General features: G+C 38.2%; 1 protein-coding gene across 1 annotated transcript in view; it reads left to right on the top strand.

Moving 5' to 3' along the window:
* Window positions 1-24,126, top strand: part of DNAH14 (dynein axonemal heavy chain 14) — a 362,094-nt gene that overhangs the window by 186,253 nt on the left and 151,715 nt on the right. Inside the window, exons 41-42 of the mRNA XM_064276952.1 lie at window positions 5,714-5,815; window positions 21,238-21,467. Of these exons, the coding sequence (XP_064133022.1) occupies window positions 5,714-5,815; window positions 21,238-21,467 (332 nt within the window). The remainder of the gene's footprint in view (window positions 1-5,713; window positions 5,816-21,237; window positions 21,468-24,126) is intronic.

The raw sequence follows: 24,126 nt of genomic DNA, 5'->3' as shown, positions 1-24,126 counted from the left end.
TCTATTAGGTAAGAATGCTTTTGCCATTTTTAAAAGATTCTTAGAAATAGTGGAAGAAACTGTCCAAAATCCTAGGTTGAGCCTGGAATTATGCAAAGGTATAAACATGGACAGTACTGAAACATATGTAAGAAGACAGCAGCAGCAAATTCAGAAAACAGTATAACATTATGGCTAAAGTCATGGGCTCTAGAGTCAAAATGCCTACATTCAAATACTGGCTTTATTTGTTCCTGATAAGAAGAGAAATAAGCACAGGCTTCCAACTCTCTCTCCAAAACCCAAAACTGACACGAAAATTGTGACAAATACCTGGGGTGACATAGAATGCTTGGCCGGAGGGGGGCGGGGGGAGGACAGTAGTCCTGAGTAGAAGAGAGCTGGGTGCCATGAATGAGAGATAAGGTGGGGAAAAGTATTTAAGTTTGCCCTTTCTCCTTCACCTCATAGCTCCAAATAGGCTATTGTCCTTCCTATTGCCAATAAGGAAACCCTGGTGGTGTAGTGGTTAAGTGCTATGGCTGCTAACCAAAGGGTCAGCAGTTCGAATCCACCAGGCACTCCTTGGAAACTCTATGGGGCAGTTCTACTCTGTCCTATAGGGTCACTATGAGTTGGAATCGAATTCCCAATGAGTGCACCACAGCATGGAGCAGTAACACATCAGAGCAGTAGCAAAATATCATGTTGACAGTAAAGCCTGACTGGGGTAGGAAGCAGGTAAAAACATATTTCCTCCTATTGCCAGCCCCCTTCGAATCTTACAGCCTAAGCGACTGAACAGAGAAATAGAGTGTCCTTAAATAAGAGCTAGTTTACAGATTGTTAACATACAAGTTCTGTGCCTTGAAGAGTGTCCGCTCCCTCCCCAGAAACACATTTTTAAATTCATCAGAAGTGCAAGTCAGGGCCTGAGATTTAGTTCCTTATCTCAGGTATATATCATAGGCTGAGGCAGTTATTTAAAAAAAAAAAAATTGCTGTCAATTAGGTTCTGAATCATAGTGACCCTATCGGACAGAGTGGAATTGCCCTATAGGGTTTCCAAGGAGCAGCTGGTGGGTTCAAACTGCCAACCTTTTGGTCAACAGCCGAACGCTCAACCACTGCACCACCAGGGCTCTGAGGCAGCTATTAGCAACAGAAAAATAACATGAGTTCTGAGAAATTCAACCACTGTAAAGGAAAAGGGAACAAACTGAACAATTTATACCAGATAAAGTAGAATTATTAGAGCAGACAAAATAGAACTCAAAATAAAAATATTAAATATTCTTAAAGAGAAAAGAGAATACTGGAAAGAAAGCAAGAAGAGGAAGTTAAAAAAGAATCAACTGAAGGTTAAACGTAAAAAAATTAATAGTTAAAATAAAGGACATGATAAATGAGTTGAATGCCAGAATGGTTAGCTGAATAATTCAGAAGCCAGTCAGAGAACTCTCCCAGAATGCATCAGTATGGGATAATGAGATTAAATACTATGTATACTTAAATATATATAAGTGTGTATATATACATACATGTACCAACACAGAGTTGACAGATGCATAAGATAAAAGTTTAAGTATTAGCATCCATATAACATAAATTCCAGAAAGTAATTAATAAATGAAAGGAGGACATACTCCAAGAAAGAATTACCAAGGATTTAATAAAATTAGAAAAAAATAAGCTCTCAGATTGAAAAGAACCCTGGAATATTAAACAAGATAGAAAAGTAAAAACCCACACCTAGAAATGGTATATTGGTATGTTGCCCCACAGCTCTTGGGTGTTATATTTGTTATTGTTCTCATTATTTTTCTCTTTGTGTTGACATTTGGATAATTTCTATTGACTTATCTTCCAATTCACTGATGGTTTCTTCTGCTACACCGTCTTCTGTAAACCCACTGAAAGAATTCTCATCTCTGATACTGTGTTTTTTATTTCTTGCATTTCCATTTGACTCTTTTTTACAAAAATAATTTTTCTCTCTGCTGAAATTCCCTATTAGTTTATGAATGCTTTCTGCCTTTTATATTAAATCCTTTACTAGTTTAATCACCAAATCCACTGCTGTCGAGTCAATTCCAACCCATGGTGACCCTGCAGGACGGAGTAGAACTGCCCCATAGGGTTTCCAAGGTTGTAAATCTTTACGGAAACAGACTGCCACATCTTTCTCCCACAGAGCTGCTGGTGGGTTAGAACCATCAACCTTTTGATTAGCAGCTGAGACTTTTAACCAAGGCTCCAGTTTAATCATAGTTATTTTAAATTCCCTATACAATTCTAACATCTGGACCATCTCTGGATATATTCTACTAACTGCTTTATCTCTTGGAAATGGGACTTTTTTCTTATTAAGTGCTTATTTATGTGTCTCATATTTTTTAATTCAATGCCAGATATTGTGTAAAACAATAGTAGAGACTGAGGTATGTCATATTTATACCTATAAATAGGCATGCCTCATCTGCCAGACTGTTGGGATGTGGGGGTGTGGGGGAGAGTTTAGTCGATATTGAGCTGGGTTCAGAATTTCTTTTTACTGTAGTTACCTTTAGTGCAACACACACTTCAAATTCCTCCAGTGGACTGCTGCTACCTTGTGTTTGTTTCGAGGCCTAGAGCCCCAGAATATCATTCTCCCTATTCCTGCTCCACTTCAGTTTTTTGTAGACCTTGCATACCTGCTCCACAGAGAGTATCTCTTTGTGTACTTGTGCCTTCCCCAGCAGTAGTTTGCTGTTGTCTGTTACTTGATGTAAGGCTCATACTGGGGACAGGGGATATTTCCAGGTTCTCTTGTTCCAGCTTCATTCTACGGCAGGTTCAGTAACCTGAGCCTCAGGTATGGGATTTCTCAACAAAGGAAAAATTATTGAGATTTAAGAATATTGAAGACAAAAGGAAGGTTCTAAGAGAGAGAGAGAGAAAGCCTACAGAATAATATGAGTAGATTAACAATTTTCTCCATAACAATACTGGGTTCAATAAGAAAATGAAGTAGCATCTTCAAAGTGTTTTATATTTGGCTTATATGCCATTTATAGGTAGGAGGTAAATTAAAAATAGTCTCAGATATACAAAGCCTAAGAAAATTTGACACACAAAGACCCTCCTTGAAACACTTTACTATTATAAGGAATACATCAAAGAAAATTATGAAGTACGGAAGTTAAGTATGATTTGAAAATTTATAAAAACTTAATACTATTGAAGTAATCAAAAACACCTCTCAGAAGTATATACATAGCAATCCAGAAATAAAATTCTAGACAATTTCAACATGAAGTGGATAGGAAGGGAGGTTGTTGTTCAAGGAGAGACGAGAGAATAGTGTTACTTGCATTTTACCAGGAAGGAAATAGCAGTGAAGATTAAAAGTGATAGGGAAAAATAAACATAAGTAGGGCTCTTAATATGTTAGGGTTAGGCCTTGGAATAATAATAGAATGCTTAGCTTTCAAATATATAGGGAAATATTTGATCTTTACAATTGAAAGTAGGAAAGAACAAAAAAGAAATTTAAACAACAGCAAAAAAAATAAATAAAATCAATCCAGTGTAGCAATTAAAAAAAAAAAAAAAAAAACCATTGCTGTTGAGTTGATTCAGACTCATAGCTACCCTATAGGACAGAGTAGAACTGTCCCATAGGGTTTCCAAGGATCAGTTGGTGGATTTGAATTGCCAGCGTTTTGGTTAGCAGGCTTAATGCTTAACCACTGCTCCACCAGGGCTCCAATGTAACAATAATTACAATAAATATAAATGAATTAAGCTCTTCATTTAAAAGATAGAGATTCTTTGACTGGATTTTTAAACACAGATCTAGGGGGGTTTTTTTCCTCTCCCTACATGCATTGCCCTAAAAGCAAAAAGATACAAAATGCCACTTTGGTAAACACTTTGACAGATCCTCCAAATGTTAAACATAACATTACCACGTGACCCAGCAATTCCACTCCAGGTATATACCCAAATAAAATGAAAACATATGTGCACATAAAAACTTGCATGCAAATATATGTAGCAGCATTATTCATAATAGCCAAAAAATGGAAGTATTTCAAATGCCCATCACTGATGAATGAACAAATAAAATGTGATATATCCAGCTTCTGGAAAGATGGCACATAAGCAGTTCTATACTTCCTTATCCCTGTGGTATCACCGAGGAAAACAACAAAAACTCAGCTCTTTAAGGTCTCTAAAAAAGTAATCAGAGAGTTGCAGCAACTGGACAGACTCTAAATCAAGAAAAAGGCTACTTTTAAATGGTAGGAAAATGTTTCTACCACTGGTAACCTTCCCCCTCCCCACTTCTGCAACAGCAGTGGCTGTGATAGCGGCAGCTGTGGCAATGGTGGACCATGAACTGCGCTCACAGAGAGGGGGGCATTCTTTGATTCTGCAGTGTGCAGAGCAGACTTTGCGTTTACTGGCCAACTTTTTTTTATGCTTGTTGTAGTCCATCTAGGAGTTACTTGAAGGATTGAAGAGGGCTGATCCTCCCAGCTTAGCCAGCTTCCCCAAGATCCCATAGGGTGGGAGGAAGCAATGAACAACACATGCCAGCTGTCAAAGCTCTTAACCATCTGTGACTAATTAGCGTGATTGAAGAATTTAGTAGGCTTCTAAGGGCTGAAAAAATGCTGATGTGAGGGTTTCTTGCAGAATTTAACCCTTTCAAAAGCACTGTGTATATGGGGAAACTAAGAAATCCATATGCACACACCCAGCAAACAACCAGTGCCATTGAGGACTCAAGCACAGCAAAATGTACACATACCAAATACCTTAGTGTAGCCTATGGTTTCACCTCAGAGTGGTCTCTAAGCACAGATCCACATTGCAAAGTCTCAGAGAGAGAGGTTTTTTTTATGTTGTTTCTTCTTTTTTTCCCTTCTTTTTTCTTCTCATTATTCCCACCCCATTCCACCCTACCCCCTTTTTTTTTACTGGAGTACAAGGAAGTCACTTTTGAAACACTAGGTAGACGCAGGCTGGGGAACAGACTCCTTGATACCCACATACATCCAGGAGGATGGACGTTCATTGCAAAAATAGAGATTTCTGAGGAGACTAACTACTACAGCCTTCAAAATTAAATATATATTTCCAAACCCTGGGAAAGGGGAAAAATCCAAGACTCAGAGCTAGCAAATTATAATATTTGAATGCTCCTGTTTCAACAACAACAAAAAAAAATCCCAAGACATACAAAGAAATAAGAAAGAATGGCCCATTGAGATGAACAAAACAGAGACAAACTATCACTATTGAAGACTAAAGGAAATCAGAAAAGTGATGCATGAACACATTGAGAATATCAATAAAGTGATAGACACTATAAAAAGGAAACAAACAGAATTACTGGAGGTGAAAAATGGAATAACTGAAATGGAAAATTCTCTGGAGAAATTCAACAACACACATTGGAACTGGCAGAAGAAAGAATCAATGAACTGAGGATAAGGTAATTGAAATTTTTTAATCTGAAGAGCAAAAAATAAATAAGTATCAAGAAATCTGAGTAAAGCCTAATGGAATTGTGGGACACCATGAAGTAAACCAACATATGCATCATGGGAATCACAGAAGGAGAAGAGAAATAGAAAGAGACAGAAAGGATATTTGAAGAAATTAATGGAGGAAAGTTTCCTAAATTTGACAAAGGATGTGAATCTACACATCTAAGAAGCTCAACAAACTCCAAATACAGTAAACCCAAAGATACCTTCACTGAGACACATTGTAATCAAGCTCCCAAAAACCAAGGAGATGAGAACCCTGAAAGCAGCAAGAAAGAAGTGAATTTTCACACGTAAATAATCCACAATAAGATAATGGAATATTATCCAAACACAAAGAGAAATTAAGTTCTGAGACATATTACTACATGGATGAACGTTTAAAACATTATGCAAACTGAAAGAAGCCAGTAAAAAGCCACATACTGAATGATTCAATTTACATGAAATTTCCAGGATTAGCCAAATCTTTAAAAACAAAGTATTTTGGTGCTTGCCAGGAGATGATGGAAGGGAAAAATAGAAAGCTAATGCTAACAGATACAGATTTTCTTCTTGGGTGATATTCTAAACTTTGATGGTGGTGATTTTACATAACTGTGAATATACTGAAAAACAATCATATACTTTAAAAAAGTGAATGTTGTGATATGTGAATTATATCCTAATAAAGCTGTTATTTAAAAAGATACAGAGTGGTTGAAATACAGGGATAGAAAAAAGATACTCAGTGTAAATGTTAACCAAAGAAAAGTAAGTTATCCATTTAAATGTCAGCAAATTTTGATTTTAGGATGAAAACTGCCTTAAGCAATAAAGAGAGATACTATTACTTGTAAAAGACAGATTAAGAATATACTGAAATATATATTTATATTCCCAAGTAGCGTACAAAGAGATTCTTAACCTTCTGCACCTGGAGGGCAATGACAGATGAGGTCCAGGACTTAATAATCAGAGTAGCCAAGCTTCAGAGAATACTAAACGAGCAACCCCAGCACTTAGAATGGAGACGTATGAGCAATTATCATTCAAAATTTTGAACCTTCAGACTCATTTCAATCCTCTGAGGGATGCATTGATAAGTGGAACACCACCAATACTAAAAAAAGTTCAAATGTGGCTCTCTGTAGGGTAGAGCTGACAGTAGGAAAGGCCATTACTGAATTAGGTTCTCTGGTAGCCATGGAACGAGTTGAACCCTGAAACCAGCAGAATGCAACCAAGGGGGTGGGGACAGAGGTGATTCTTGAAGAGTTATGGAGATGATTAACAGAATATGACATCCCTAAGGACAAAATATCTGAGCAGCCAACAAGGTACCATCAACTTATATCATGAGAAGAAATCAAGGATGAACGACCAGGGGGTTGAAGATAGTTTCCTCAATGTAAAGCCATGATCCCTTGCCCATTTCTAGACCTGAGCCAGGTTTCAGACCCAGAACCCACTGAATGAAGAGGAGGCTAGGACCCCCGGGCAATATCACAGCAAGTACAAAATATAATCATTACCCTGGTCTTTCTCCAAAGCAATCTATAGTCATTTACTTGGGTAACTTATACTAGGGAAAGAGGAATACTCAAACATTGTGAGGACTGTTCGACACAGACTCTGAGGTGATACTGATATCCAGAAACCTAAAGCATCATCGTGCCCCACATTAGAATGGACTCAAATGGAGACCAGGTAATAAACAGAATATGGAATCCTGACCAAGGTTCAGCTTATTGGGAGTTTACTGGGAGCCCACCTGGTGGCTATTTTTGTGATCTCCGAATACATCACTGAGATTGACATACTTAGTGGTTGTACCACAATGGGCCCTTGGCCTGTGGGATAAAAGCTATCATGGTGGGAAAGGACAAGTGCCAATCTCTGAAAGTGCTCCCAACTTCAACCAAGATAGTAATTAAAAAACAATACCACATACCAAGGTCAGGAGATAGTAGAAATTAGTGGCAGCCTTTTTTTTAGGACCTAAAGGAGGCAGGGGTAGTGTCTCCTTCATATCTCCATTTAATTTACTAGTATGATGGCTGAAGAAACAAGATGGAACATGAAGGATGACAGTACCCTGCCACCAACTGAACCATGGCAATTGTAACTGCCATGCCAGATGTGGTGTCTGTTCTAGAAGAGATTAATGTGGTCTCAGAAACATGGTATGTGGACATTGATTTGGAAAACGCATTCTTTTCTCTTCCTGTCAGAAAAGATTTCAAATAGTTCACATTCACATGGAATAATCAACAATATGCATTTACAGCTTTGTACCAGAACTGTGTTAACTCTTCAGCCGTGTGTCAAAATATGGTCAAAGAGATGTGGACAGTGTGGACATCTACAGAACATCACATTGATCCACTGCCTTGATGGTGTTATTCTAATCAGGCAGGAAAATCAAAAAATGGCTTTGTCGGGGCATGTGTGCTGCAGAGGGTGGAGCTATATAGCAGGAGCTGTTGGTCTGCTATTTGAGAGAAATAGCATCTAAAAATTGACTTAGATATAGGTATGGAAGGGAGAAATTATATGGTATCTCCATGTGCAGTGTGGTAAAAGGGTGAGCAGATAGAATAAAGTAAGCTATTCAATATTTCTGGATGGTAAAGTGCAAGGCAGAAAGTGGGGAGAGATGAGACCGGGTTGGGTTTTATCCTGTAGTCGAAAGGGAGACATTGAAGGATTTTAAGCAAAGGAGGAGGTGGTCAAGTTAGAACTGCTATTTAAATACATCGCTGAGTAGCTGTATAGAAAATGATTTTGAGAATACATTGGAAATGAGGAGACAGTTTAGGAGATTAATGATGATGAGGTCCTGAACTAGGACAGTGGGTGGTATTTAGGAAGAAGAAAAAGCAGTTTATTAAAAAAATATCTGGAAGGCAATGTTGGCATGGCTTAGCGAAATATTGTATATGAACATAAAAGTCAAGAATGAATCTCTGGTTTCTGACTTGAGTGACTAGCTAGATGAAGATGTCAGCAATTGAAGTAGAAAATTAGGAGGAAGAGTTGGTTTCTGAGAGATGGTGAGTTAAGTTTTAGCATGTTGATTTCGTGGAACATTCAGTTCAAATTATCCAACAGGATATATGAGTTTGAAGCTCAGGTGAGTTTCTAGACAAAGAATTAAAATTTGGCAGACATTAGCCTGAAGGTGACTAAGATTACCCGGGGAGAATATGCAGAATGAGAATTGTGAACAGAGAGGGAGAAGTTCAAGATAAACGAGACAGAAGCCTGAGAAGTGAAAATAGCTTTGGGTGAGTCTTGAAGAGATCCGTTACAAGAAAGTGTAGGGAGATAGAGCCTTGAATATGGAATACATCGCTTTGAGATCAGCAGAAAGGAGGTAAGGACCGTGTCATGTATTGAATTGTACCCCTCCCCAATATGTGTTGGAATCCTAATCCCTATACCTGTGGATGTGCTGGCGACACAGTGGTTAAGCACTGAACTGCTAACCAAAAGGTTGGCGGTTTGAACCTACCAGCCACTCTGCAGGAGAAAGATGTGGCAGTCTGCTTTTGTAAAGATTTACAGCCTTGGAAGAGAAGCCCTATGGGGCAGTTCTACTCTGTCCTATAGGGCCACTAGGAGTCAGAATTGACTAATTAGCAAGGGACTACCTATGGATGTAATCCTGCTTGGGAATAGGGTTTTCCTGGTTATGTTAATGAGATCTGAGTGTAAGAAAAGCAGATTAGACACTGAAGAAAGCACATGAGTGAAGATAGACTCTATGTCGTATTGAGGGGGGCAGATGAGTCTACAAACCCTGGAACTCTAAGGATTGCAGGCTACTAGAAGCTGAAATAGAAAAGGAAGGACCAGCCCCTAGAGCCACACACTGAATTTGGACTTCTAGCCTCCTGAACTGTGAGAAAATAGATTTCTGTTCTTTAAAGCCATGCCCTTGTGCTATTTTTGATACAGCAGCACTAAGGAGCTAAGACAGATGGGTATAGTTATAAAAATGTTTTGGAGGAGAGGCGGAGCCAAGATGGCAGACTAGGCAGACGCTACCTCGGATCCCTCTTACAACAAAGACACCGAAAAACAAGTGAATCGATCACATACATAACAATCTACGAACCCTGAACAACAAACACAGATTTAGAGACGGAGAACGAACTAATACGGGGAAGCAGCGATTGTTTCCAGAGCCTGGAGCCAGCATACCAGTCAGGTACGGCACAAGCACAGAGAGCTGCTCCACCCCCCTGAACGAACCCCAGGAGGGGGACCAGCCGGTTCCGCGGGCGGCGTGGGACGCAGCCGGTAGGAGAAGTCCCCGGGAGGCAGTGACTGGTCTTGGAACGGGGAGAGCAGCATCCCAACCAGGGAACCATCCCGCCGGGATTTGGACTGGACGCAGGTACGGCATAAACACGGAGAGCTGCTCCACCCCCCTGAACTAACCCCGGGAGGGGGCCCAGTTGGGTCGCGCGGGCGACATGGGACGCAGCCGGTAGGAGAAGTCCCCGGGAGGCAGCGACTGGTATTGGAGCGGGGAGAACAGCGTCCCAGCCGGGACACTCGGTCACGGCACAAGCACGGGGAGCTGCTCCACCCACCTGAACTAACCCCGGGAGGCGGCCCAACTGGTTTGCGGAGGCGGCACGGCAACGCGGCTGGAGGGACGAGAAGTCCCCGGGAGGCAGCGACTGATTTTGGAGTCGAGAGTGCACCGTCCCAGTAGGGGAGCCTTGACGCTGGGCGTGGGGCTGGAAGCGGAGGATCTGACCTTGACTCCAGCGGGCCAGACCCCCCGGGGGCAATCTCCACACAGCCAGGACACATAGGCGATGCGCCCCGCAGGAATCTCAGATATAATAGTCATTCCAAGCAAGACAAGCAACTCTGGCTATATTCTGAGGTGCTACTCTCCTATCTCTCTGTTCCCTTCCCCACCCTTCCCAGGCAGCTTCATTAACATCCGAATAGCCTGAGCCAGAGGGAGAACTCTGATAGGGATCTGACTGCATTTTTTTTTTAGAGGATTTTCTGGAAAAACTAGTTTCCCAGTGATGGCTCGGAGACAACAATCCATATCAAACCACTTAAAGAAGCAGACCGTGACAGCTTCTCCAACCCCCCAAACAAAAGAATCAAAATCTTTCCCAAATGAAGATACAATCCTGGAATTATCAGATACAGAATATAAAAAACTAATTTACAGAATGCTTCAAGACATCACAAATGAAATAAGGCAAACTGCAGAAAAAGCCAAGGAACACACTGATAAAACAGTTGAAGAACTCAAAAAGATTATTCAAGAACATAGTGGAAAAATTAATAAGTTGCAAGAATCCATAGAGAGACAGCATGTAGAAATCCAAAAGATTAACAATAAAATTACAGAATTAGACAACGCAATAGGAAGTCAGAGGAGCACACTCGAGCAATTAGAATGCAGACTGGGACATCTGGAGGACCAGGGAATCAACACCAACATAGCTGAAAAAAAACCAGATAAAAGAATTAAAAAAAATGAAGAAACCCTAAGAATCATGTGGGACTCTATCAAGAAGGATAACCTGCGGGTGATTGGAGTCCCAGAACAGGGAGGGAGGACAGAAAACACAGAGAAAATAGCTGAAGAACTCCTGACAGAAAACTTCCCTGACATCATGAAAGACGAAAGGATATCTATCCAAGATGCTCATCGAACCCCATTCAAGATTGATCCAAAAAGAAAAACACCAAGACATATTATCATCAAACTCGCCAAAACCAAAGAAAAACAGAAAATTTTAAAAGCAGCCAGGGAGAAAAGAAAGGTTTCCTTCAAGGGAGAATCAATAAGAATAAGTTCAGACTACTCAGCAGAAACCATGCAGGCAAGAAGGGAATGGGAGGACATATACAGAACACTGAAGGAGAAAAACTGCCAGCCAAGGATCATATATCCAGCAAAACTCTCTGAAATATGAAGGCGAAATTAAGATATTTACAGATAAACACAAGTTTAGAGAATTCGCAAAAACCAAACCAAGGCTACAAGAAATACTAAAGGATATTGTTTGGTCAGAGAACCAATAATATCAGATATCAGCACAACACAAGGTCACAAAACAGAACGTCCTGATATCAACTCAAATAGGGAAATCACAAAAACAAACAAATTAAGATTAATTAAAAAAAAAATAATACACATAACAGGGAATCATGGAAGTCAATAGGTAAAAGATCACAATAATCAAAAAGAGGGACTAAATACAGGTGGCATAGAACTGCCATATGGAGAGTGATATAAGGCGATATAGAACAATACAAGTTAGGTTTTTACTTAGAAAAATAGGGGTAAATAATAAGGTAACCACAAAAAGGTATAACAACTCTATAACTCAAGACAAAAGCCAAGAAAAACGTAACAACTCAATTAACATAAAGTCAAACACTATGAAAATGAGGATCTCACAATTTACTAAGAAAAACGCCTCAGCACAAAAAGTAAGTGGAAAAATGAAATTGTCAACAACACACATAAAAAGGCATCAAAATGACAGCACTAAAAACTTATTTATCTATAATTACGCTGAATGTAAATGGACTAAATGCACCAATAAAGAGACAGAGAGTCACAGACTGGATAAAGAAACACGATCCATCTATATGCTGCCTACAAGAGACACACCTTAGACTTAGAGACACAAACAAACTAAAACTCAAAGGATGGAAAAAAATATATCAAGCAAACAATAAGCAAAAAAGAAGAGGAGTAGCAATGTTAATTTCTGACAAAATAGACTTTAGACTTAAATCCACCACAAAGGATAAAGAAGGACACTATATAATGATAAAAGGGACAATTGATCAGGAAGACATAACCATATTAAATATTTATGCACCCAATGACAGGGCTGCAAGATACATAAATTAAATTTTAACAGAATTGAAAAGTGAGATAGATACCTCCACAATTATAGTAGAAGACTTCAACACACCACTTTCGGAGAAGGACAGGACATCCAGTAAGAAACTCAATAGAGACACGGAAGATCTAATTACAACAATCAACCAACTTGACCTCATTGACTTATACAGAACTCTCCACCCAACTGCTGCAAAATATACTTTTTTTTCTAGCGCACATGGAACATTCTCTAGAATAGACCACATATGAGGTCATAAAACAAACCTTTGCAGAGTCCAAAACATTGAAATATTACAAAGCATCTTCTCAGACCACAAGGCAATAAAACTAGAGATCAATAACAGAAAAACTAGGGAAAAGAAATCAAATACTTGGAAAATGAACAATACCCTCCTGAAAAAAGACTGGGTTATAGAAGACATCAAGGAGGGAATAAGGAAATTCTTAGAAAGCAATGAGAATGAAAATACTTCCTATCAAAACCTCTGGGACACAGCAAAAGCAGTGCTCAGAGGCCAATTTATATCAATAAATGCACACATACAAAAAGAAGAAAGAGCCAAAATCAGAGAACTGTCTCTACAACTTGAACAAATAGAAACTGAGCAACAAAAGAATCCATCAGGCACCAGAAGAAAACAAATAATAAAAATTAGAGCTGAACTAAATGAATTAGAGAACAGAAAAACAATGGAAAGAATTAACAAAGCCAAAAGCTGGTTCTTTGAAAAAATTAACAAAATTGATAAACCATTGGCTAGACTGACTAAAGAAATACAGGAAAGGAAACAAATAAGCTGAATAAGAAACGAGAAGGACCACATCACAACAGAACCAAATGAAATTAAAAGAATCATTTCAGATTATTATGAAAAATTGTACTCTAACAAATTTGCAAACCTAGAAGAAATGGATGAATTCCGGGAAAAACACTACCTACCTAAACTAACACATTCAGAACTAGAAAAACTAAATAGACCCATAACAAAAAAAGAGATTGAAACGGTAATCAAAAAACTCCCAACAAAAAAAAGCCCTGGCCCGGACGGCTTCACTGCAGAGTTCTACCAAACTTTCAGAGAAGAGTTAACACCACTACTTCTGAAGGTATTCCAAAGCATAGAAAATGACGGAATACTACCCAGCTCATTCTATGAAGCCACCATCTCCCTGATACCAAAACCAGGTAAAGACATTACAAAAAAAGAAAATGACAGACCTATATCCCTCATGAACATAGATGCAAAAATCCTCAACAAAATTCTAGCCAATAGAATCCAACAACACATCAAAAAAATAATTCACCATGATCAAGTGGGATTTATACCAGGTATGCAAGGCTGGTTTAATATCAGAAAAACCATTAATGTAATCCATCACATAAATAAAACAAAAGACAAAAACCACATGATCTTATCAATTGATGCAGAAAAGGCATTTGACAAAATCCAACACCCATTTATGATAAAAACTCTTACCAAAATAGGAATTGAAGGAAAATTCCTCAACATAATAAAGGGCATGTATGCAAAGCCAACAGCCAACATCACTCTAAATGGAGAGAACCTGAAAGCATTTCCCTTGAGAACGGGAACCAGACAAGGATGCCCTTTATCACCGCTCTTATTCAACATCGTGCTGGAAGTCCTAGCCAGGGCAATTAGGCTAGACAAAGAAATAAAAGGTATCCGGATTGGCAAGGAAGAAGTAAAGTTATCACTATTTGCAAATGACATGATTATATACACAGAAAACCCTAAGGAATCCTCCAGAAAACTACTGAAACTAATAGAAGAGTTTGGCAGAGTCTCAGGTTATAAAATAAACATACAAAAATCACTTGGATTCCTCTACATCAACAAAAGAACACCGAAGAGGAAATCACCAAATCAATACCATTCACAGTAGCCCCCAAGAAGATAAGATACTTAGGAATAAATCTTACCAAGGATGTAAAAGACCTATACAAAGAAAACTACAAAGCTCTACTACAAGAAATTCAAAAGGACATACTTAAGTGGAAAAACATACCTTGCTCATGGATAGGAAGACTTAACATAGTAAAAATGTCTATTCTACCAAAAGCCATCTATACATTTAACGCACTTCCGATCCAAATTCCAATGTCATATTTTAAGGGGATAGAGAAACAAATCACCAATTTCATATGGAAGGGAAAGAAGCCCCGGATAAGCAAAGCACTACTGAAAAAGAAGAAGAAAGTGGGAGGCCTCACTTTACCTGACTTCAGAACCTATTATACAGCCACAGTATTCAAAACAGCCTGGTACTGGTACAACAACAGGCACATAGACCAATGGAACAGAATTGAGAACCCAGACATAGATCCATCCACGTATGAGCAGCTGATATTTGACAAAGGACCAGTGTCAGTTAATTGGGGAAAAGAAAGCCTTTTTAAGAAATGGTGCTGGCATAACTGGATATTCATTTGCAAAAAAATGAAACAGGACCCATACCGTACACCAAGCACAAAAACTAACTCCAAGTGGATCAAAGACCTAAACATAAAGACTAAAACGATAAAGATCATGGAAGAAAAAATTGGGACAACCCTAGGAGCCCTAATACAAGGCATAAACAGAATACAAAACATTACCAAAAATGATGAAGAGAAACCCAATAACTGGGAGCTCCTAAAAATCAAACACCTATGCTCATCTAAAGACTTCACCAAAAGAGTAAAAAGACCACCTACAGACTGGGAAAGAATTTTCAGCGATGACATCTCCGACCAGCGCCTGATCTCTAAAATCTATATGATTCTGTCAAAACTCAACCACAAAAAGACAAACAACCCAATCAAAAAGTGGGCAAAGGATATGAACACACATTTCACTAAAGAAGATATTCAGGCAGCCAACAGATACATGAGAAAATGCTCTCGATCATTAGCCATTAGAGAGATGCAAATTAAAACTACGATGAGATTCCATCTCACACCAGCAAGGCTGGCATTAATCCAAAAAACACAAAATAATAAATGTTGGAGAGGCTGCGGAGAGATTGGAACTCTCATACACTGCTGGTGGGAATGTAAAATGGTACAACCACTTTGGAAATCTATCTGGCGTTATCTTAAACAGTTAGAACTACCATACAACCCAGAAATCCCACTCCTGGGAATATACCCTAGAGATACAAGAACCTTCATACAAACAGATATATGTACACCCATGTTTATTGCAGCTCTGTTTACAATAGCAAAAAGTTGGAAGCAACCAAGGTGTCCATCAACGGGTGAATGGGTAAATAAATTGTGGTATATTCACACAATGGAATACTACGCATCGATAAAGAACAGTGACGAATCTGTGAAACATTTCATAACATGGAGGAACCTGGAAGGCATTATGCTGAGTGAAATTAGTCAGAGGCAAAAGGACAAATATTGTATAAGACCACTATTATAAGATCTGGAGTAATAGTAAACCTGAGAAGAACACATACTTTTGTGGTTACAAGGGGGGGGAGGGAGGGAGCGTGGGGGAGGGTTTTTTATTGCTTAATCAGTAGATAAGAACTGCTTTAGGTGAAGGGAAAGACAACACTCAATACATGGAAGGTCAGCTCAATTGGACTGGACCAAAAGCAAAGAAGTTTCCGGAATAAAATGAATGCTTCAAAGGTCAGTGGAGCAAGCGCGGGGGTCTGGGGAACATGGTTTGCGGGGACTTCTAAGTCAATTGGCAAAATAATTCTATTATGAAATCATTCTGCATCCCACTTTGAAATGTGGCATCTGGGGTCTTAAATGCTAACAAGCGGCCATCTAAGATGCATCAATTGGTCTCAATCCACCTGGAGCAAAGGAAAATGAAGAACACCAAGGCCACACGACAACTAAGAGCCCAAGAGACAGAAAGGGCCACATGAACCAGAGACCTACATCATCCTGAGACCAGAAGAACTAGTTGGTGCCCAGCCACAATCGATGACTGTCCTGACAGGGAGCACAGCAGAGGACCCCTGAGGGAGCAGGAGATCAGTGGGATACAGACCCCAAATTCTCATAAAAAGACCAAACTTAATGGTCTGACTGAGACTAGAGGAATCCCGGCAGCCATGCTCCCCAGACCTTCTGTTGGCACAGGACAGGAACCATCCCCGAAGACAACTCATCAGACATGAAAGGGACTGGTCAGCGGGTGGGAGAGAGACGCTGATGAAGAGTGAGCTAACTATATCAGGTGGACACTTGAGATTGTGTTGGCAACTCTTGTCTGGAGGGGGGATGGGAGGATAGAGAGAGAGAGAAGCCGGCAAAATTGTCACGAAAGGAGAGACTGAAAGGGCTGACTCAAGAGGGGGAGAGCAAGTGGGAGTAGGGAGTGAGATGTATGTAAACTTATATGTGACAGACTGATTGGATTTGTAAACGTTCACTTGAAGCTTAATAAAAGTTAGTAAAAAAAAAAAAATGTTTTGGGGAAGGGATGTGGAAAGTTGAAAGAGATCATGCCCAATGACTTCAATTTTTCCAGTGAAATAAGAGCCAAAGTCGTCTAGTGATTTCAGGGAGGTGTGAAAGTTTCATCTGAGGTAAGTGATAAAGGTTTGGAATGGCCATTGCAGGAAATAAGAAGCAGAATAATCAAGAAGTAGAATAAATTGACAGTTTTATACTGCAGGCTCATTTAAGAGCAGAAACCATGACTTTGTTGTGTTATGTTGAAAATGACAGGGAAGGATTAGAAGCTTCCTTGAGGGTCTCAGGTAATCATCTAGTGGAAGACAGGAGTTCAGCTGTCTTTCACAGTTGCAAAAGACTGTCATCTACCTCATCAGGTTCTAGAGATTGTATATCTTTGATTTAAAAAGTTCCTTGGTAAATATTTGGTGTTTTGTTGTATATTATACTTGCTGAACGAGATTATGGCTAGTATTATGTATTAGGACCTAAACCCCAGTTAATATTAGGCATGATTTCTCCGGCATCATTCAGTAAAGCAGAAAGATTCTATTTTAGAGAGATGAAGCAAGATTTATCAGATTTACTTTATGCTCCACCTGGCTAACTATAGCAGGAAGCTGACACTACTAAAATTTTCAATAAACACATTTTTAAAAGTTTTAACCTTACAGATAAGGAAAGGAAATTTTATTTGAAAGTAGGACAAGTTTTTTACCTAATAAATAGGCAAAGACTTTTTTGAAAGGACAAAACACATTGATAGTTAAAACACGCGAAGCATAGTTGAAGTACAAATGGTTTCCATATTTCTTGGCAAGCCATTTGACAATATATGCCAAAAAGTTCACGTACTTCCTCCTAGTATCTCTTATTCTATTTATTATTAATTTATTATTAAGAGATAATCAGAGAAATGCAGACAGATTTGTGCACGAGGAGCTTGATCTATAGCAGAATTATTTATAATAAAAAAAACCAGCAATAATATGAATTCCAACAGTAGAAGAATGGCTTAATAAATTATGGTGCAACAAAATCATGTTTCAAAGGATTTTTAATGACATAAAAACAGGCTTAAAGTTAAAAAGGAGGATAAGATCCCAAGTCTGTTTTTGTTTTTTTTAGGTTTAAAATTATTAAAATGTGTTTATATAATCTAAAGTATTTATATAAATGACTATAAGGAAAAACATCAACGTTTTAATGGTTATTCTCTGTGAGTGGTAGAATTATGGGTTATTGTTATTTTCTTCTGCACTTTTTTTTTTAATATTTTCTGAGTGTTCTGCAGGAAACGTCATTTCAGTAAAAAGAAAACAAATACATAAAAAGAAAAATAAGCTTGAATGAGGTATGAATAAACCATTCTCTCTCTGTGTCCAGTGGAAAAGATGACTGGGACAAAAAAAGGGAGGTGATGGAGGGTGGGAGGGAGACAGCTATAACCTGCTTAAAGTGCACATGTTTGATGTTGACTTTGATAAATTTCTTATTTGAGATCATGCAGTTTTTTTTTAGTGCTTCACTTTATTTTCGTACCTATTTATTTAGTTGGCAATGTGCACTGTTTTGGGAGATACCTGAATGTTTTAAACTTGCCATTTTGGAACAATTTAAAATTTATGAAAAAGTTGCAAGAAGAGAATAAAGAGCAAAAGTATGCAGTTTTATACTTTGGATAAATAAGAATCAATTCAGGCAAATATAGGGTCATCCACTGTTCCTCTTTTCCTTAGGAAAGTAATTCCCAGTTTGGTCTGACAAGGTAACTCTAAGACACTGTCTGTGTAACCAAAGATGTTCTCCAGTGGCAATTCTCAAATTAAACAATGCTAAAGATTAAACTTCATTAGTTAATCACTACATGTTAGGTCGATTGTTAATCATGGAAAAATACCCTTTCCTCTTTAAGATGATGATTTGAGAGACACTTCAATCGTGGAGACAAATCCTTCAAAATCAAAAGCATCTGTCAAATTCAACGCTATTGCAAAGAGGTCAGTTACATTCATTCATCGAATATGTTTAGTACCTACTGGCTGCCAGGCCTTCAGAGAGTCAGTGAACCAGCACTTTTGTGATTTTGTAGTATCAACTCCACTTAAATTTACTTTATTCCAAATTAGAGTCCTTTATATATCTAAAACAAGATCACCAGTCATGGTGCCAGTTTTTTAAAAAATAGACATTATGTGAATACATTTGTCCAGACTCTGTACATATTTGAGAAAGGAATAAAATCAACATGAATTTACTTCACGAATCCTTTATGAGCTGTAAAATACTGACCCGGTTACTAAATATTTTTAAGCTTTGATTTCCTCATTGTCAAAGCTGGACTAACAATGTGATGTGCTGGATGTGTAGCCTAGCGCCTGATACGTAGTAAATGCTTATTAAATTGTAGTTGTGGAAATTATTCTGCATATCTTCTGCTGTTTTTACAGCAGGACGGTTACTTTCTAGGCCTTCCTAGATGTCATTATGGGTCCCTGAGACACTCATTGCACCTTTGCTTTTGAATGACAGAACATTTCTACTCTACTTGTCAGCTCTGCCTTCCAACCCATTCACTTCTGTACATCTTGGCTATCACCATCGTAGTTCAAACCGCCACCTTTTCTTGCCTGTGCCGTTGCAGTCATCTCCCAATTGATTTCTCCAATAGTACTCTTTACACTTACGGTCCATTCTCCACATAACAACCAGAGATGATTTTTTTCTTTAATTAAATAGTGAGTAGCCATAAAAGAATATTTATAAAATACATGTAAAATATAATGATACCACAAACTCCACATACACACTACCCAGTTATATAAAAAGCGTATTGTTTTATCTTTGAAGCCCTCTGTGTACCATCCTGAATTTTATACAAGCCCATCATCTGAGATAACCACTGTCCTCAATTTTGCATTGATTAATATATTCCTGAACAACATATTGTTTAGCTTTGCACGTTTTTGAATGTTAAGCAAATGAACTCACTCTGTATGATCTTTCATGACTTTCATTTTTTGCTCAGCGTCACGTGCTTCTGATTAATCCATTGTTTACATAGTTGTGATTCATCCATTTCACTGCTTAGTATTCCATTATACAAGTATACCTCAGTCTATTTATCCATTCTACCATTGCAAGTATTACTGTGATTAGTGTGGTTGTACATGTCTACTGGTACACAGATGCAAGAATTTGATCTTTTTAAAACATAAAGTAGAATTTTTTTTTTCTCTTTGTAGCCATTTAGTGGTTTCTCACTGCACTCAGGAGGAAAAAAAACTTGGCCCAGCTTGAAAAGCTCCTACCTACATTTCCAGGCTCACCTTCTCTCTGTGCCTCAATGACACTGGCTTTTTTTAGTTTTTTTTTTTTCAATTCCTCAAATAGCCAAGCTCCTTTGACCCCATAGTCTTAGCACATGTATTCCTCCTGCTCAAAAGGCTCTTTGTCCTACATTTTGCCAAATCTCACTCATTCTTCAGGTCTCAATTTAACTGCTGCTTATTCAAAGGTAAGAGGTTTTCCCTGACTCCCACAATCTTAATTATTCTCTATTATTATTCTTCATGATACTCTGGACTCTTCATTCTTTGCACTTACCGTGGGTTAACTTTTTTTTTTTTTTTTTTTGTCCTGGGAAAGTGATCATGTCTGTTTTGTTCATAAATATTTGGAGAATTATGGAAACTCCTGAAATTGACTAGAAACTTCAAATAGAATTGTGCACATGCATTATACATTAATGATTGCTAGTAAATTTTAGTTCAGTAACATATTTTTAGGTTTTTCATAATTTATAAATAATTTTATGGTAATGCTAAATTCTGAGCTATTCAAAATGTCTTCAAATTGGACCCAAACCTCTTGTTCAGCCCCATCACTATCAGTTCTATCACTATAGTAATTTCAGGGTTCTGCAGACGAGGTATGATCTGATTTGACCCGTACTGGAAAAGAGTCCCCCTGGTTTCATACACCCTGGCTTTAGCTAGTTTAAACTAAACCAACCTCTAGGACTTGGCTCAAAGTAGGACTGAATTAAGGACTATTTATTTAAGTCTTTTTACACAGAGTAAGATCATATTCTTTCCCAAAAGACAGGTTAACGCACAGTTAATAAATTGACTTAAAAGTGAACCATATCTCCTAATAAATAAAATAAAGGTTGACTGCAAATCTCTTAAACATAAGGTACTTGAAAAATACAGTAGCACTGTGTAATTTATATGATTATCATCAAAGGAAAAGTATACAGTAACTCTAAAACTTTCATGTTGATACTTCACTCTATTAAATTTTTTAATAATGAAACTTTGGCATGATATTCAAATAAATTAAAGAATTGTTTTATGAAAATTCTAACTTTCGCCCTTCCATCCGTGTCTACCTAGGGCTAAAAGTACATGGTATCTGGAGAAAAATCCCGACAGATTAACAGTAATGATTCAAAAGCTTTTTGTGTTTGCATTTACTTGGGCATTTGGAGGAACTTTAAAACGTGAAGATGAACATGAAGACAATATACTATTTCGTTCAAGTTTTGAACCTGATTCTCTTGCAAAAGTAACCTATGATTTTGACAACCTTGTTCGTGAATTGTTCGAAAGCAATGCTCAAGGAGGTAAGCTTAAATAAGCATGCTTAGACTATTAACTAAAAACTCTCTGTGGTTATAAAGAATTATATTGATTAGATCTATATTTTATAATGTAAAGATTAAGAGTAAAAGAGGCTAATAAATGTGCCCCAATACCCTCTATTCAATGAAAGGAGACTAAGGAAATTGTGTTCTGTTTTGATCCTTGGTGCTACAAGAAGCTGTGAGCCTAGTAGGAGCAAAAGAACAAAGATGAAGCCTTGACATATGAACAGCTGCCCATCAGCGGTGTAGCTAAATCTATATTATCCATATTACCACGCCAGAGGAACTATTGTAGAGGCAGAATCTTATAACCTAATATTTCTTTTTTTTAAAAAAAAAAATTTCTACAGTATTTTATTGTCTTAGATTTCTTTAGTATTTATGCTTTGTGAATCAGTTCTGACAAATGGAATGTATTCCAATACATTCGAACACTTTCTAATAATTTGAAACAGTAACCCTTTTAACTAGCTGTTACTGATTAAAGGAACTTTGAGATTGATAATGAAGGTGCCAAAAAGAGACAGAATATTGAACATGAATATATTTAGAAGAACCTTGTTAAATAAAAATGAGAGTTAAAGCATTCTGCAAAATACAAATCCTGGAAGCGGAGCCAACATGGTGCTATAGACAGACGCACTATGCTGTCCCTCTGCAGCAAAGACTGAAAAAATTAAGTAAAACAGATACAAACATCAGTCCTGGAACCCTAAGCATCAAATGAAGGGATAAAGGACTCAATCAAGTACCAAATGGTATAAGAAACTGACAGAGAACAAGGAGAGCTATGAAGTGGAGATTCTCTATCAGGGATTCGCCATCTCAATGAACACAGACAGGGAGCATGGGATAGCAACTTCATGGAGCTCCCAACAGGAGACAACTCCATGTAACTAGAACCTGGTAACTAGGGATACAAGCTTTCCCACCCCCACCCTTGTCCCCTGTATGAGGCCTCCACCACTTTCCAACAAGCCACAGTTGCTCAGCTGGAGAGACACTAGCTCACTGCAGCCAGGTTCACCCCTCACCCACCAGCTGGACCCTTCAGTACCATTTTTTGTTTGTTTTGTTTTTCATTTATTATTTTTTTGTCTTTTTTGTTTCTTCTCTCTCTCCTCCTTCCTTCCTTTCTTTTCTCTGGCTCACCTAGCCCCATATGCTGTCTCCACGCCTTCTTGACAGGCTGTGCCACACCCCTCGGTTAGAGTTACTGGCACATGGCATCTCCAAGTCCACACCACCTCCTCCAGGAGGCTCCCTGAGTGCCATTTTTGTTTTGTTTTCTTTCCTTTCTGGTTTCTTCTCTTTCTCTCCCTTCCTTCCTTTCCTTTCTCCAGCCCACATGGCCCTGTGAGCTGCCCCCACCCCTTCTTGATGGGCAGTGTTGTGCTGCTCAACTGGAGGTCCACTGGTGCATGGCTCTGACAGGGATCACAATAGATGGTCCCAGACAGAGTGGGAGAAAGACATAGAACAAAGTTCTAACTCATAAAAAAAAGACCAGACTTACTGGTCTAACAGAGACTGGAGAAACCCTGAAAGTATGGCCCCCAGACACCCTTTTAACTCAGTAGTGAATTCACTTCTGAGGTTCATCCTTCACCCAAAGATTACACAGGCCCATAAAACAAGTCAAGATTAAACAGGTACAACAGCCCAGTGGCAAGGACAAGAAGGCAGGAGGGGACAGGAAAGCTGGTAATGGGGAACCCAAGGTCAAGAAGGGGAAAGTGTTGACATGTCGTGAGGTTAATAATCAATGTCACAAAACATGTGCATGAATCATCTAATGAGAAACTAATTTGCTCTGTAAACCTTCATATAAAGCACAATAAACACACTGAAAAAAAAATCCTACCAGTTTGATGTAACTCCTAAAGTTTTTTGTGAGTTTGTTTGTAAAAGGTTCCATTTAATGCATCTGGATGGCAAAGATTTTATGTTATTTTCTATGGAAATTAACTTTTAGTCACTAAGCATTTTGTGTTAAATTTGTTATTGAAGCTAATGAATCAGCTTTTTTGTGACTCTAACTGCAAAAGGTAAATAAACTGTTTCTTTTTTATTATTATTATTAGCCAAAAATACCTCTAATGCTACGTTTCTTCTGCCCATAAACGTAAAGGCAAGTTAATTATTCATGCAGTTAGATTGTTTATTTCAAAACAATGGATATGAGAGACTGTTTCACCATCTGAAATACCAATATAAAACCTAGTTTAGGACAGGGATGTTGGAAGGGGAGGAGAGACAGGTGGAAGCAATCATAAAACTGTAAAACCACCAGTCTAGAGAAAGGGAAACAAAAGGCAAAAAAACCTCCCACTCATAATCAGCCTCCAAACAAAATGTCTAAAACACATTAAGAAAACGGATACTAAGAAAGTATACCAACAAAATCACCCATTAAAATATTAATTCATTCCAGATGGAATGGTTATGGCTTGACAGAGATTTAAAATAAATATGTTCAGAGTTCTTAAAGAGATAAATGAGGGAGCAATATCCATTTTAAAAATAAATAAGAAATTATGGGACAAAAACAAGTAGAAATGAAAAGAGAACATATAGGTATATAAAAAATAGACATTTGGAAATGAAAAATGTCATTTAAATGCAAATTTTAATAGCT

The sequence above is a fragment of the Loxodonta africana genome, chromosome 25 (genome assembly GCF_030014295.1).
Source record: "Loxodonta africana isolate mLoxAfr1 chromosome 25, mLoxAfr1.hap2, whole genome shotgun sequence".
NCBI lineage: Eukaryota > Metazoa > Chordata > Mammalia > Proboscidea > Elephantidae > Loxodonta > Loxodonta africana.
Note: the sequence above shows the minus strand (reverse complement) of the source record. Positions and strands in the feature narration are given on the sequence as shown.